At 36.3% G+C, this 16488-nt stretch overlaps 1 protein-coding gene across 4 annotated transcripts in view; it reads right to left on the reverse strand.

Moving 5' to 3' along the window:
- Positions 1-16488, reverse strand: part of TINAG (tubulointerstitial nephritis antigen) — a 104885-nt gene that overhangs the window by 39666 nt on the left and 48731 nt on the right. For all 4 annotated transcript variants that reach the window (XM_086370621.1, XM_086370620.1, XM_086370618.1 and 1 more), the window contains exon 9: positions 15282-15405. In XM_086370621.1, coding sequence (XP_086226747.1) covers positions 15282-15405 — 124 coding nt within the window. The remainder of the gene's footprint in view (positions 1-15281; positions 15406-16488) is intronic.

The following is a 16488-nucleotide window of genomic DNA, read 5'->3' on the forward strand; positions in this document are numbered from 1 at the left end:
GGTGCCGAAGCACTCAGACCAGGTGAGGCCCCCGAATAGGTAAGTAAATTATCATTACTAGAAGAATGCTCCAGGATTAGGCTGCCTTTTAGTCTCAGTTGTCACTAGATTCCCCCTTGCCCTACTCGCTACCTATTTAATACTTCCAGTGCCTTAAGTGGATCATATTCTCTCTTACTGTGAGATTGTCCATTTTCTGCTCACTTTTAATCTTCTCTTTCCACGTAGCTCTAGTAATTCCTTGCTGCTCTGCTCACCTCCACAGCAGGTTTCCTCTTCCCTGGAGTTTTCTCTGGCCCCAGAAGTGGAGTCCTGTGCCTGCCTATATGATGCACGCCCTCACGACTCAGTTTAAATTCCTGTTGTGTTTGCATCTCCACACTCGAGACATTGTGTGTGGTCAGCACTGCTTGCTCCTCTCTCCCTCTCTGTCTCCCCATTGCCTTCTCTGAACCTCCTGTTTCTCTCTCCCCACCTGCTTGAAAACAGGAGCAGAGCAGGATATTTTTGCTGTTTGTATTCTTAATGCCTAGCACAGTACTTGACATATATTACATACTCAAAATAAGTTTCTTGCTGAAAAATTAGGAAAAAGTCTTTACATATAGAGTAAAGGTGTGTGATCAAAGCAAAGGAGAATATAACTTTATATAGGAAAAAGGGATACATCTATTTTTACCCTAATGGAATTTTTTGTAAAACAAAAATTAGAACAATTCCTTGAGAAAACATATGTGGTAAAAATACACTGAGTGAATCTTGACATTGGACCTTCTTTGATAGATAATAGATGAATAATAGATAGAAGGAAATAACAATATAGATAAATATAGTTAACATTTATATATAACCAAACCCCATGAACAGCATGAAAAGGAAAAATGATAGGATACTGAAAGAGGAACTCCCCAGGTTGGTATATGCCCAATATGCTACTGGAGATCAGTGGAGAAATAATTCCAGAAAAAATGAAGGGATGGAGCCAAAGCAAACACAATACCCAGCTGGGGATGTGACTGGTGATAGAAGCAAGGTCTGATGCTGTAAAGACCAATAGTCCATAGGAATCTGGAATGTTAGGTCCATGAATCAAGGCAAATTAGAAGTGGTCAAACAGGAGATGGCAAGAGTGAACGTCGACATTCTAGAAATCAGCGAACTAAAATGGACTGGAATGGGTGAATTTAACTCAGATGACCATTATATCTACTACTGTGGGCAGGAATTCCTTAGAATAAATGGAGTAGCCATCATGGTCAACAAAAGAGTCCGAAATACAGTACTTGGATGCAATCTCAAAAACGACAGAATGATCTCTGTTCATTTCCAAGGCAAACCATTCAATATCACAGTAATCCAAGTCTATGCCCCAACCAGTAATGCTGAAGCAGCTGAAGTTGAACGGTTCTATGAAGACCTACAAGACCTTTTAGTACTAACACCCAAAAAAGATGTCCTTTTCATTATAGGGGACTGGAATGCAAAGGTAGGAAGTCAAGAAACACCTGGGGTAACAGGCAAAGTTGGCCTTGGTATACAGAATGAAGCAGGGCAAAGGCTAATAGAGTTTTGCCAAGAGAACGCACTGGTCATAGCAAACACCCTCGTCCAACAACAAAAGAGAAGACTCTACACGTGGACATCACCAGATGGTCAACACTGATATCAGATTGACTATATTCTTTGCAGCCAAAGATGGAGCAACTCTATAGAGTCAGCAAAAACAAGACCGGGAGCTGACTATGACTCAGATCATGAACTCCTTATTGCCAAATTCAGACTTAAATTGAAGAAAGTAGGGAAAACCACTAGACCATTCAGGTAGGACCTAAATCAAATTCCTTATGATTATACAGTGGAAGTGAGAAATAGATTTAAGGGACTAGATCTGATAGAGTGCCTGATGAACTATGGAATGAGGTTCGTGACATTGTACAGGAGACAGGGATCAAGACCATCCCCATGGAGAAGAAATACAAAAAAGCAAAATGGCTGTCTGGGGAGGCCTTACAAATAGCTGTGAAAAGAAGATAAATGAAAAGCAAAGAAGAAAAGGAAAGATATAAGCATCTGAATACAGAGTTCCAAAGAATAGCAAGGAGAGATAAGAAAGCCTTCCTTAGAAATCAATGCAAAGAAATAGAGGAAAACAACAGAATGGGAAAGACTAGAGATCTCTTCAAGAAAATTAGAGATACCAAGGGAACATTTCATGCAAAGATGGGCTCAATAAAGGACAGAAATGGTATGGACCTAACAGAAGCAGAAGATATTAAGAAGAGGTGGCAAAAAATACACAGAAAAACTGTACAAAAAAGATCTTCATGATCCAGATAATCATGATGGTGTGATCACTCACCTAGAGCCAGACATCCTGGAATACAAAGTCAAGTGGGCCTTAGAAAGCATCACTACAAACAAAGCTAGTGGAGGTGATGGAATTCCTCCATCAAATGGTGGAATACCTCCATTTGAAAGAGTTGAGCTCTTTCAAATCCTGAAAGATGATGCTGTGAAAGTGCTGCACTCAATATGCCAGCAAATCTGGAAAACTCAGCAGTGGTCACGGGACTGGAAAAGGTCAGGTTTCATTCCAATCCCAAAGAAAGGCAATGCCAAAGAAGGCTCAAACTACAGCACAATTGCACTCATCTCACACACTAGTAAAGTAATGCTCAAAATTCTCCAAGCCAGGCTTCAGCAATACGTGAACTGTGAACTTCCAGATGTTCAAGCTGCTTTTAGAAAAGGCAGAGGTACCAGAGATCAAATTGCCAACATCTGCTGGATCATGGAAAAAGCAAGAGAGTTCCAGAAAAACATCTATTTCTGCTTTATTGACTATGCCAAAGCTTTTGACTGTGTGGATCACAATAAACTGTGGAAAATTCTGAAAGAGATGGGAATACCGGACCACCTGACCTACCTCTTGAGAAACCTATATGCAGGTCAGGAAGCAACAGTCAGAACTGGACATGGAACAACAGACTGGTTCCAAATAGGAAAAGGAGTACATCAAGGCTGTATGTTGTCACCCTGCTTATTTCACTTACATGCAGAGTACATCATGAGAAATGCTGGGCTGGAAGAAGCACAAGCTGGAATCAAGATTGCCGGGAGAAATATCAATAACCTCAGATATGCAGATGACACCACCCTTATGGCAGAAAGTGAAGAGGAACTAAAAACCATCTTGATGAAAGTGAAAGTGAAAGTGGAGAGTGAAAAATTTGGCTTAAAGCTCAATATTCAGAAAACGAAGATCATGGCATCTGGTCCCATCACTTCATGGGAAATATATGGGGAAACAGTGTCAGACTTCCTTTTTGGGGACTGAAAAATCACTGCAGGTGGTGATTGCAGCCATGAAATTAAAAGACGCTTAATCCTTGGAAGGAAAGTTCTGACCAACCTAGATATCATATTGAAAAGCAGAGACATTACTTTACCAACAAAGGTCCGTATAGTCAAGGCTATGGTTTTTCCAGTGGTCATGTATGGACGTGAGAGTTGGACTGTGAAGAAAGCTGAGCGCCGAAGAATTGATGCTTTTGAACTGTGGTGTTGGAGAAGACTCTTGAGAGTCCCTTGGACTGCAAGGAGATCCAACCAGTCCATCCTAAAGGAGATCAGTCCTGGGTGTTCTTTGGAAGGAATGATGCTAAAGCTGAAACTCCATTACTTTGGCCACCTCATGCGAAGAGTTGATTTATTGGAAAAGACTCTGATACTGGGAGGGATTGGGACAGGAGGAGAAAGGGACAACAGAGGATGAGATGGCTGGATGGCATCACCGACTCGATGGACATGAGTTTGAGTGACCTCCACGAGTCGGTGATGGACAGGGAGGCCTGGCATGGTGCGATTCATGTGGTTGCAAAAAGTTGGACACAACTGAGTGGCTGAACTGAACTGAACTGAACTGATAGTACTATTAAAACAGATATTTTGGAAAATGTAAAAAGTTTTCTAAAACATTTTCAGACTCTTATTTCTAATAAAGTAGAATGATAATTCCATTTTATAAGCCTTTTTGAACAGGAGGATTGTGTGTCAGTGCTACTTCAGCAATTATAAATATAGTTGTTATATTAATCAAATGTATTTATTAATTGGTTTAATCTTATAGAGCAGTAATTATTAGAATTTCCCAATAAGATTCTCTAAAAGCAGAGCACATAATCACTGAGGGCCTAGGAGATGCAGATCGAGTCAGCTCTCTACAAACTGAAATTTGTGTTTCTGTGTTTTACTTTTTTTAAGTTTATGCAAATTTGGAATTCTACTTGAAGATATACCTTTATTTGTTCTGATATTATAATGTTACTGACAAAACTTTTATACTTCTCAGCTGACTCCAGCTGGGTAGAGTCGTATCAATGAGCTTTAGCCAAACAGACATGAATGGACTAGAAAGGTCATTTCTGAGTCAAGGCTTTAAAAGAAGTGAATTTAAAAAGTCCTCCTCATGCTCTTCCTATTTCCCAGATGCAGAATAAAATGAAAACACGTGACCCTAAAAAATGGCAGAGCAATGAAGTAGAAAAAGCTTGGGTCCCTGAAACCATATAGGGGAAAGCCACCCCTAATTTAAGACCTCAGATCTTGAACTATTAAATGAATAATATGCTTCTATAAATGTATTTGAATTATCAAGTATTTTGAGTCTGTTTATTGCAGCAGCTTCTGTTATTCAAAGCAGTGCACTCTCTAGCCCCCCTCCCAAAAAGAAAGAACTAAGTACTTTGCCATTAAAGATGCCCGAAGACCCAAACTCAATGTTTTTGCGTTGCCTATACTAATTATCACATATTTATTTTCATTTTCTAAGTAAGTGTTCATGGATCTGTCTTAGGCTTCGCCATTCATTAAAAATCTCTAATTAAAACATCTGCTCAGAATGTAACAATTTGCCAGGGGTTAAACATAACATAGCATGAAATTTCAGGTTTACCATTCAGTTATTATTTAGAAAGGAAGAAGGGGAAAAAAATGAATGGGGAAAAACAATGGGTGACCCTAATAAAACTACATAAAAATGGTGCAGTTGCACTTAATAGTGATTTGTGTTCCTGGAATCCTTTCTGTATGTATGTTTAGAAAATATGAGGAAATTATATTAGAAACTTAACTCTGAAGCATTATTTTTACTTTTTTAATGAAATATAGTTGAAATATAGTTGATTTAATAATGTGGTATTAGTAAAATGAGGTATACATATATATATTCTTTTCTTACATTCTCTTTCATTGTAAGTTATTACAAAGTGAAGCATTACTTTCATAGTCTCTTTGGATTAATTATCTTTAAATGGATAGATGAATAGATAAATAAATATATAAGACAGATAGGCAGAAATCAAGTGTTTAGGACCTAAAAGACATTGAGTATTCCAAGATAATTAGGTGCTAACAAATAAAATTATGGCTTAGTCATTCTACCACGATGTTCATAATCTGTAAAATATTACCTCATTATTACATGATTACTTTTTTCTCATAAACAATAAAAATAAAACATTAAAGCTCTAAAAGGTAAGAAAAATAAGTTAGAGAATCATAAAAATCACAGAGATTAGAATCATCATGGTCTCTAGTCCAGTGATTTTACTATTTTCTTTGAATCCATTAATGCTTTCTTTTCATCAGACTCATCAAGTTTTCTGCCATCTTACTCATATCCTAAACCCCTTGCTTTTCCAATGCCTCACTGCACCCATATGGAGAACTGTCTGTCTTAAATGAACTCATTTCTCTTTGCATCCACCAAAGTGCTGATTATAGCTGCAGAGATCATATACATGAGGGCAGACGGTACCATCAGCAACGTAAGGCAATTCCTATTGGTTCCTGGGGCAACTCCCTCACCTAAATATCCAGAGGACCATTGCAAACCACCTCTATTCTCAAATTTCTGATCATTCATCCTCCCACCACCTCTTCCCTCTACAGTTAACCTCACCTCCTAATTCCTGGAGGTTAGAAAAAGAAAAGCAATCTGACAGGAATTTTCCTCAACTTACCACTACTTTTCATGTCAGAAGTTTCATTTAACCTCCTTTATTCCTTCTCTGATGATATAATAGACTCTTCACTCAGTCTTTCTCTAAGACAGATGTCTTCACATACTCTGGATCCCAAGCTTACAGTTTTCCAGTTTTCTCCAGATCTTACAATAACCACTTTTTAAAATACCGTCACTGGTTTCTACTCTTTCTTTGCAGACTCATCATTTTCTAGCCAGTTATGAATATTAGCTTTTTCCCATCCTTTAGCCTCAGTCTGTCTTGCTTTTTTTGCTTTCCTTATTCTGTTCAGCACCATCCATCTTCAACCCTTGCCTCTACTATGACCTCGAGATCCATATATCTACCTGTCTTCTCTGACATCTATCTGCATTTTTATGTCTCAAAGACATGCCCAGTAGGGAACACCATGTCTCCATTTTATCATCCATTTCAATATTAAATCCATATCCTATCTTCCAGCTTTTCTCTTGAAATCTTTTTTGACTCACCCTTATTTTCTCAACTCTTTCACCATCTAAGTCCAGACTTTTTTTTTTTAATGTGATTATCACCATTTGCCTTTTGTATCACATTCTTTATATTTATTGCTTTAACAATGCAATATTTTTTAAAAATACAAAGATCATACCACTTTCATATTTAAATCTTCAATGACTTCCCTTTGCTCTTAAGGTCCTTAATGGAATACTTAGTATCTTTGACTAAATTCTCTACACTAGCCTACAAGTCCTTGCCTTCCAAGATTCAGCAAACACAACTTTCTTTGTGTTCATGTACTACTTTGTATCCTTCTGACCACAAGGACTACACAAGCTAATCCCTTTGCCTGCTACTAAACAACTCATAAATCTTATCTCCTACTTTTTTTCCTCAAGGGTCTTTCTCAGATCTTCAAATCTAGATCAGATATTATAATAAATGTTAACACTTTCCACCCTGCCTTGTTAAATGTATCAAAACTTCCCATTTTTGAGTGTTTTTGGTTACTATATAGCTGCACTGTGAGGGCAAAGGCTGTGTGTTTTTGTTTTTGTTTTCATTTTTCTTTTCATATCTGATACCGAGCACAACATGGTGAAGAAGATGGGCTTTCTTTTAATGTTTGTTGAATATGTAAAAAAGAGAAACGACTCATTCTGTGTCCAATTTTAAGTAACATTATGGATTTGCATCAAGCTTATAGAAATCTCTGACTTGGATTTTCAATAATTTACTCAAGCCAAATGCCTTCACAGTCATTTTTTGGAAATATGCCCAATTTCTATCACTTTGCAACATTTTAATGTATTTCAGTCAGTCAGTTCAGTCACTCAGTCATGTCCGACTCTTTGCAACCCCACGAGTCACAGCACACCAGGCCTCCCTGTGCATCACCAACTCCCCGAGTTCACTCAAACTCATGTCCATCGAGTCGGTGATGCCATCCAGCCAACTCATCCTCTGTCGTCCCCTTCTCCTCCTGCCTCATGGCTGCAGTAACCATCTGCAGTGATTTTGGAGCCCCCCAAAATTAATGTATTTGGGGTTGTTTAATTTAATTAAAAAAACTGCAATCCTCATTCACAATCTACTTGAAACATCTTTGTTATTTTTTCATGTTTTTCTTGGACTTTCTTAATGTTTGCTTTCCTTTTGGCTTCCACCTTCCAATTGTTTGCCTTTTCTCTCTGAGTCAATTTTTATATGCTAAAAATTTGATATTTTTGACCCCAGACACACAAACACACAAACTTTGGCATAAAAATTCTGGCCTTTCATAAACACAATTGTATTTGCCTAACAGCCATACATCAATTCATAGAATATAAATTTGATGAAGACCCTGTGTCTATTTTGTTTCCTGATATATCCTTAGTTTCTTGACAACACACCTGGAACATAGAAGTACTCAATAAAATATTTGCTGAATAAATAAACTTTCACATAAAGCATTATTGAACAATGACAAAAATATGTCCTAAAATAATTTTTATTATTCTCTTTTGTAACAGAGAGATTATTCCTCAGTAAAATCCTGTCCCACAAGCAGGGATGACAATGACTTATCCACATAACTTCCCGTAACTTTCTAAAATATCTAGCTGCTACTTTTTTTTCATTTGAGTTTTAGTGGTAAAGCCTGGAATCATATGCAAAAGTAAATGCCTTTAAGGTACTACTTTATACTTCCAAATGAGGGTTTAAAGAAAGTTCACAAGTTTTGGTGGACAAAGACACAGGATGAGCTGTCACTCATATACAGGACCGTAACACAGAGACCACTGGCCACAATGAAAGTCTTAATTATCATATTCTTCATTGTGTGATACACTTTCACCCCACATTTTAACATCTCTAAGTTGAAATCCATCGAATAATCAATGGAGTTGCTTAGTTTAATTAGTAACATTTCTTTCTTCTTATTATTATTATTGGCATATAAAATAAGCCATGTTTCAAAATATCTGGCATTTTTAATTCAATTAAATCCTTTCATGGTAAGGAAAGAAAGAAGAGTAAACTAAAATGGTGAGGAGTGAAGTGGACAAGAAGATCTAGGAGGAAAAAAAGGGGAAAAAAGTACCAACCAGAAGAGGATTACCATGAGGGCTGTGAGCATGTCTAATACTATGCTTCAGAGTACTTTTGAAATGAGAGTCCTTATATGAAATCTGTCAGCTAGACAAAGCTTCCTAATGGAGCAGTGGCTGTGAGGAGACAGAGCACCTCAGGTGTAACAATTAACACAAAACATCTTCTGAACACTGGCAGAGGACCCCAGACATCCAGAAAGGCAAACCAACATCCTTGGAATGAGTCCATGAATCTCTTGGGTGTTCTTGGCTGTTGAGAGCCATTTCACTATAAATCTAGAGGCTTTGTCTTTTGTGCTATATGGCTTGAGAAGTCTTGATGCTATTGTAAGAAGTCAGGTCTGAATCCCAGAGGCAGGAGACTTAAACTTTGGACCTTCAGAGAACTCCTCACCATGGAACATTAATAGACAAGAGCCCACCCAAAGTCCTCCAGCTCAACACAGACCAAGCACCACCCAAGAGCCAGCAAGCTACAGTTCAGGATGCCACATACCAATCCTTCAGCAAAACATGAGCACAACTCTGCACATCAACAGACAGTCTGCCCAAATCCATTGTGAACTCACAGATACCCCAAAACACACTACTGGACACAGCACTGCCCTCCAGAAAGACAAGATCCAGCTCCATCCACCAGGACACAGGCACAAGTCCCTCCAACCAGGAAACCTTCACAAGACACTGGTCCCAACCTACCCATGGGGAATAGACTCCACAGTTAAGAGGAACTACAACCTTCCAGCCTGCAGAAAGGAGACCCCAAACTCAATAAATTAAACCAAATGAAAAGACAGAGAAATACACAGCAGATGAAGGAATATGGTACAAAGCTACAAGACAAAACAAGTGAGGCAGAAATAGGTAGTCCACCTGAAAGAGAATTTAAAATAATGATAGAAAGATGATTTAAAATCTTGAAAGCACAATGGAGGCACAGATAAGTAGACTGGAGGTATGTTCAAGAAGCAGCAAGAAATGTCTAACAAGGACTAGAAGAATTAAAAAATAATCAACAATGAACAATGAAATAACTGAGCATGAAAATATCCTGGAGGGAACCAACAGTAGAGTAACTGAGGCAGAAGAATGGATAAGTAAGCTGGAAGATAAAATGGTGGAAATACCTGAAGCAGAGTAGAAAATAGAATAAAAAGAAATGAGGACCGCCTCAGAGACCTCTGGAAGAACGTTAAGCATCCCAACACTCAAATCATAGGTGTCCTAGAAGAAGAAGACAAAAGGAAAGGGCATGAGAAAATATTTGAAGAGAATATAATTGAAGGTTTCCCTGAAATGGGAAAGGAAATAGCCACCCAAGTTCAGGAAGCCCAGAGTCCCATACAGGATAAATCCAAGGAGAAACACCAAGACACATATGAATCAAACTAATGAAAACTGAACACAAGAACAAATATTAAAAGCAGCAAGGGAAAATCAACAAATAACATACAAGAGGACCCCCATAAGGCCAACAGCTGACCTTCAACAGAAACTGTGCAGGCCAGAAAGGAATGGCAAGATATATGTAAAGTGATGAAAGGGGAAAAAACTACAACCAAGATTATTTTATTCATCAGGGACCTCATTTAGATTTGAAGGAGAAATCAAAAGTTTTAAAGACTAAAGTTAAGAGAATTCAGCACCACCAAACCAGTTCTTCAATAAATGCTAAAGGAACTTCTCTAGACAAGAAACATAAAAAGAAAGGCCTATAAAAACAAATCCGAAACAATAAAGTAAATGGTAACAGGATGATACTTATCAATAATTATCTTAAATGTAAATGGGCTAAATGTTCCACCCAAAAGACACAGATTGGCTGAATGGATACAAAAAGAAGACCCCTATGTATGCTGACTACAAAAGACCCACCTGAGACCTAAGGAGACATACAGACAGAGAGTAAGGGGCTGGAAAAAGCTATACCATGCAAATAGAAATCAAAAGGAAGCATGAGTAGCAATACTCATATCAGATAAAATAGACTTTAAAATAAAGACAGTTATGAAAAAAAGAAAGACACTACATAATAATCATAATTGACATATTGTTAGCCAGACTCATCCAAAAAAAAAGGGAGAAGAGTCAAATTAATAAAATTAGAAGTGAAAAAGGAGGAGTTATAACAGACAACACAGAAATACAAAGGATCGTAAGATCCTACTATGAGCGACTATATCCCAATAATATGGACAACCTGGAAAAAAATCGGCAAATTCTTAGAAAAGTATAGCCTTCCAAAACTGAACCAGGATAAAATAGAAAATATGAATAGGTCAATTACAGACACAGAAATCAAAACTATAATAATTCAAAAAAAATCTTCCAGTAAATAAAAACCCAGAGACCTTCAAAGGTGAATTCCAACAAAAGTTTAAAGAGCTAACACCTATCCTACTCAAACTCTTCCAGAAAATTGCAGAGGGAGGAAAACTCCCAAACTCACTCTATGAGATCAGTAGCGCACTAATGCCAAAACCAGACAAATATGCCCCAAGAAAAGAAAATTATAGGCCAATATCACTGATGTACATAGATGCAAAAATTTTCAACAAAATTCTAGCAAACAGAATTCAACAGCACATTAAAAAGATCATGAATCATTACCAAGTTGGTTTTATCCCAGGGATGTAAGGATTCTTTAATATATGCAAATCAATTGATTTGAGACACTGTGTTAACAAACTGAAAGATAAAAACCCTATGATTATCTCAATAGATGCAGAGAAAGCTTTTGACAAAATTCAGTACCAATCTATGATAAAAGTCTCCAGAAAGTATGAACAGAAGTAACTGACCTTAACATAATAAAGGCCATATATGACAAATCCACAGCAAATATTATTCTCAATGGTGAAAAACTTACAGCATTTCCTCTAAAATCAAGAACAAGACCGGATGCCCACTCTTGCCACTCTTATTCAACATAGTTTTAGCAGTCCTAGCCACAGCAATCAGAGAACAAAAAGAAATAAAATGAACCCAGATTGGAAAAGAAGTAAAACTCTCACTGTTTGCAGATGACATGATTCTTTACAAAGAAAACTCTGAAGATGTCACCAGAAAGTTACTAACACTAATCAATGAAAATAGCAAAGTCAAAGGATGTAAAGTTAATACACAGAAATTGCTTGCACTCCTATACACTAACAATGAAATATCAGGAGAAATTAAGGAAACAATCACATTCACCATTACAGCAAAAAGAATAAAACACTTAGGAATAAACCTACCTAAAGAGACAAAGCACAGACATTCAGGTTGCCAACAAAGGTCTGTATAGTCAAAGATATGGTTTTTCCAGTAGTCATGTACTGATGTGAGAGTTGGACCATAAAGAAGACCTAGTGCCAAAGAATTGATAGGCAATTCTTATCAAACTATCAATGATGTTTTTCACAGAATTAGAACAAATAATTTTACAATTTGCATGGAAACACAAAACACCCCAAATAGCCAAAGCAATCTTAAGAAAGAAGATTGGAGCTGGAGAAATCAATCTGCCTGACATTAGACTATACTACAAAGCGACAGTCATCAAGACAGTATGGTACTGTCATAAAAAAAGAAATATAGACCAATGGAACAAGACAGAAATCCTGGAGATAAATCCATGCCCTATGGGGACCTTATCTTTGATGAAGGAGGCAAGAATATACAATGGAGAAAAGACAGTATCTTCAATAATTGGTACTGGGAAAGTTGAGGAACTACACGTGAAAGAATGAAATTAGAACACCTCATAACACCATACACAAAAATAAACTCAAAATGGATTAAAGACTAAAATATATAAAACTCTTAGAGGAAAATTTAGGCAGAACACTCTTTGACATAAATGACAGCAAGATCGACTATGACCTACCTCCTAGAATAATGGAAATAAAAGCAAAATAAACAAATGGGACCTAATTACACTTGAAAACTTTTGCACAATGAAGGAAACTATAATCAAGGTGAAAAGACAACTCTCAGAAAAGGAGAAAATAATAACAAATGAAACAGCTGGCAAAGGATTAACTGTAAAATATACAAGCTGCTCATGTGGTTCAATACTAGAAAAACAAACTACCCAATCAAAAAAAGGGCAGAAAAACTAAACATACATTTTTTCAAAGAAAATGTACAGATGGCTACTAAACACATGAAAAGATGCTCAACACTGCTCATTATTAGAGAAAGGCAAATCAAATCTACAATGAGCTATCAGCTCACACCAGTCAGAATGGCCATCATGAAAAAATCTACAAACAAGAATTGTTGGAGAGGATGCGGAGATTAGGGAACTCCCTTGCATTGCTGATAGGAATATAAATGGATACAGCCACTACGGAGATTCCTTAAAAAACTAGGAATGAAACCACCATCTGACCAAGCAATACCACTTCTAGACATATACCCTGAGGAAACCAAAACTGAAAAAGACATGTGTACCCAATATTTATTGCAGCACTGTTTACAATAGCTAGGATGTGGAAGCAACCTAGATGTCCATCAACACATGAATGGATAAAAAAGCTACGGTACATATATACAATGGAAACTACTCGACCATGAAAAGGTACATATTTGAGTCTGTTCTAATGAGGTGGATGAACCTAGAGCCTATTATACAGAATGAAGTAAGTCAGAAACAGAAAGACAAATACTGTATATTAGCACATATATATGGAATCTAGAAAGATGAAACTGATGATCCTATTTGCAGGGCAGCAAAGGAGACACAGACATAAAGAACAGATTTAGGGTCACAGTGGGGGAGGAAGAGGGTTGGAGAGAGTAGTATTAAAACATGTGTATCACCATATGTAAAACAGATAGCCATTTGCTATATGGGAATTTGCTATATGATGCAGGGACCCCAAAGCAGATGAACTGTGACAGCCTGGAGGGGTGGGATGGGGAGGAAGGTGGGAGGGAGGTTTAAGAGGGAGAGGACAAATGTACAACTATGGCTGATTCATGCTGCTGTGTGACAGAAACCATCACAATACTGTAAAGTGTAATCCTCCAGTTAAAAATAAAATAAAATGATGAGAAGCAAAGAAATTTAAGTGTTTATCTATCTACCTACTGTAAATATATAATATATATATGTATAATACATATGTAATATATACATGTATGTGGTATATATAAAATAGTATAAGCATATATGTGTAAATATATATATGTAATATATATATATATAATGCCATGCATATGGAAATACACAACTTTTATCACCTTATACTATAATCACTTGTGAATGTCTCTACTTTATTCCCTAAACTCCTTAAGAACAGGACTATGTATTAATCTTCCTTCTATTGCTCAGTGATGGGCATTTGATAGAAGTTTAAATTCATTAAGTACAAGTGAGTTAAATCTGATAGCTTTGTGTTTGACAAATTCATAGCAAATAGAATTTGATGCAATAAATTTGTAAGGTATTTCATAGAAGTACACTAAGTTCTCTGATAAGGAACATTAACTTACTTGGGTTATTTGATTACTCTCTAATTCACTGATGCATTAATTTTCTGAATATAGTAATTACCAAATCAGGAAATACTAATAGAGAAATGAATAAAAATCTACTGCTTCAGGTCATTTAACAATGCCCAAGGGCCCTAACATATTTCTGAAAAATAAACAAAATCTCCAAAAGTTATTTGCTCACTAGAAAAATTAGCCTTGCTAATTGTCACACATGTGAGATAAATTTTTAAGTGTCTCAATCTTTTAGGAGTTTATAAAAGTGAACACATTATTTCAATTGACACACTCAATATGGAAAATATACAAACAGTGCAGAGTGATTAAATCCAAACACATTCATATTGTTCAACCCCAGCATGAACAAATTTAGGAGTAGAATGAAGAAAACATGGTCAGCATGGCAGGAGAGAGATAATAAAGAATCAGTTCTAATCTATCAAGAAAGGGTCCACGTTAAGGTTCCATTCCCAGAGTTCTCTGAATAATAAGAAAGATCATTTCAATCACCCAGTGTGTGGGAAAAATTTTTCCAAATCATGACTATTACTAGGGGAAACAAAAATTGATAATGAAACGTACATAGGAAAGAGATTTAGAAGAAACAGGACTTTCAAACTGAAGGGAAATGGAATTCAAGTGGCACTGAATTCCCAGTTCCAGTAGCAGCATAAAGGAATTTTTTACTCTGTTTGCCTTTCTGAAAAGTCACTGAACAATTAAGAATGGAAAAACAAAGTAAAACAGGACAAGTTTTCACAATTCTCACATAGATTTAAAGAAATAATTTTACATTGAATAAAGGAGATCTTACCCTGTCTTCCTGCTTAATCTCTACCATTTGTAATTCCATCCAAAACCTTCTCCCCATATCCTAGCACACTTTGGTTTTGCACACTTTCCTTGATCATCCCATATGTAGAATTTCAATAATCTATTTCCTTGCCTTAGAACAGTTTCTTAGGATGGATTCCCAAGGAAGTGAGAGACATGCTTTGGTACCTTTCCTAAAATAATGAGTTGATTTTTCACTGGATTTTAAAATAATGACTAAATAATGTCAAGGTTTTATAATTTTTAATTTTTATGAGAACCTCTCATACCAAAAGGAATTCTGGCACCTAAATGCACTACATAATCTATTTTCAATCTTATTTTCAGGAGGTATTAAAGGAAGACTTTTGAGAAATCACCTTACCCAGTGAGTTTGACTGCATGTGTCCGAAACTTTCGATATTTTTCTGAGTCTTCATTTGTGCTGGTAATGTGTCTATATATCCCTGTCTTATAATTGAAGAAATCCTCATGAACTTGCATTATAGCTAAAATAAAACCCAACAGGAAAAATGACATGATTTTAAATCATTATCTTAAAAAAAAAACCTTCAGAAATTCTTACAGAACAGTCAACAAGTAAATTACCAAGGGTAGAATCTAAAAAGGAATTTTGCAGTTCAGTTTAATTTTCTTTCCTACTTAATTGATTGAAACATTTTCTAGTTCTCTTATAAAAGTAACTTTTAGCTACTTAGCATATTACTTAAAATCACATTGTACATTTAGAACTCGATCTTTTTTACTTGACAGAAGCACTATTATCAGGAGCTGAATCCTTGCAGGAAACCCAATACACTCACTGGTGATCACCAATTCTCCATTAACCTTGGGCTTCTCCACCAGTCCCTTAAAATTCCAATTAAGCTATCAGTGAAGGGTGAACCTAACAAAGGGTTTAAAGTAATTGTCCTTTCTCCTTAGAAGTAAATACAAAAGTTTCCTTGGTGAGTTTGAATAAAAAGTAACCCTTAGCAAAAGAATACTCTGAGAAGATTGCATCCGTCCAGCTCTGGGGAGCTAAGCCAATAGTGTATTCTTTGGAAAGGAAGAGCTTATACTCTTCAGAAAGGAAGAGCTTATATTTTATAAAACTCTTCTTTCTTCCCTCACCTAGATTATTTCTTTTTCTTTTCTGTATTGTGGCTGTTTTATTGAAAGGCTTGAGCAATTTATGGTGAATACTTTAAACTTCTCTAGAAGACATGAATTGAAAGCATTTTTATTTGGGCTAGTTACATATACCTTGACAACTGTGCACAATGCTTGTCTTAGTTTGATGTGAATTTTAAATAAAATAAGGAAGAAAGCCACTAACATTTGACAGATGCTAAAATGAAGCTTCTCCTCCAAAGTCAAGTATTACTTTTGATTTCTACTTTTTATTTCATTTTTTAATGTTTCATGCCTTTTCTGATGGTGTCCAAATATTCATAAAAGAGATGAAATCTTTATTTAGTTGAACACACCTTTCCATAGGATGTTAAGAATTTATATAACTGTATTATATAAATTCATCCTATTACATAGGATGTTAAGAATTTATATAACTCTATTCAGCTCTTTGCTTT

This window comes from Bos grunniens, chromosome 23 (genome assembly GCF_055505025.1).
Source record: "Bos grunniens cultivar Pamir isolate PY7600 chromosome 23, Bosgru_T2T1.0, whole genome shotgun sequence".
Taxonomy (NCBI): domain Eukaryota; kingdom Metazoa; phylum Chordata; class Mammalia; order Artiodactyla; family Bovidae; genus Bos; species Bos grunniens.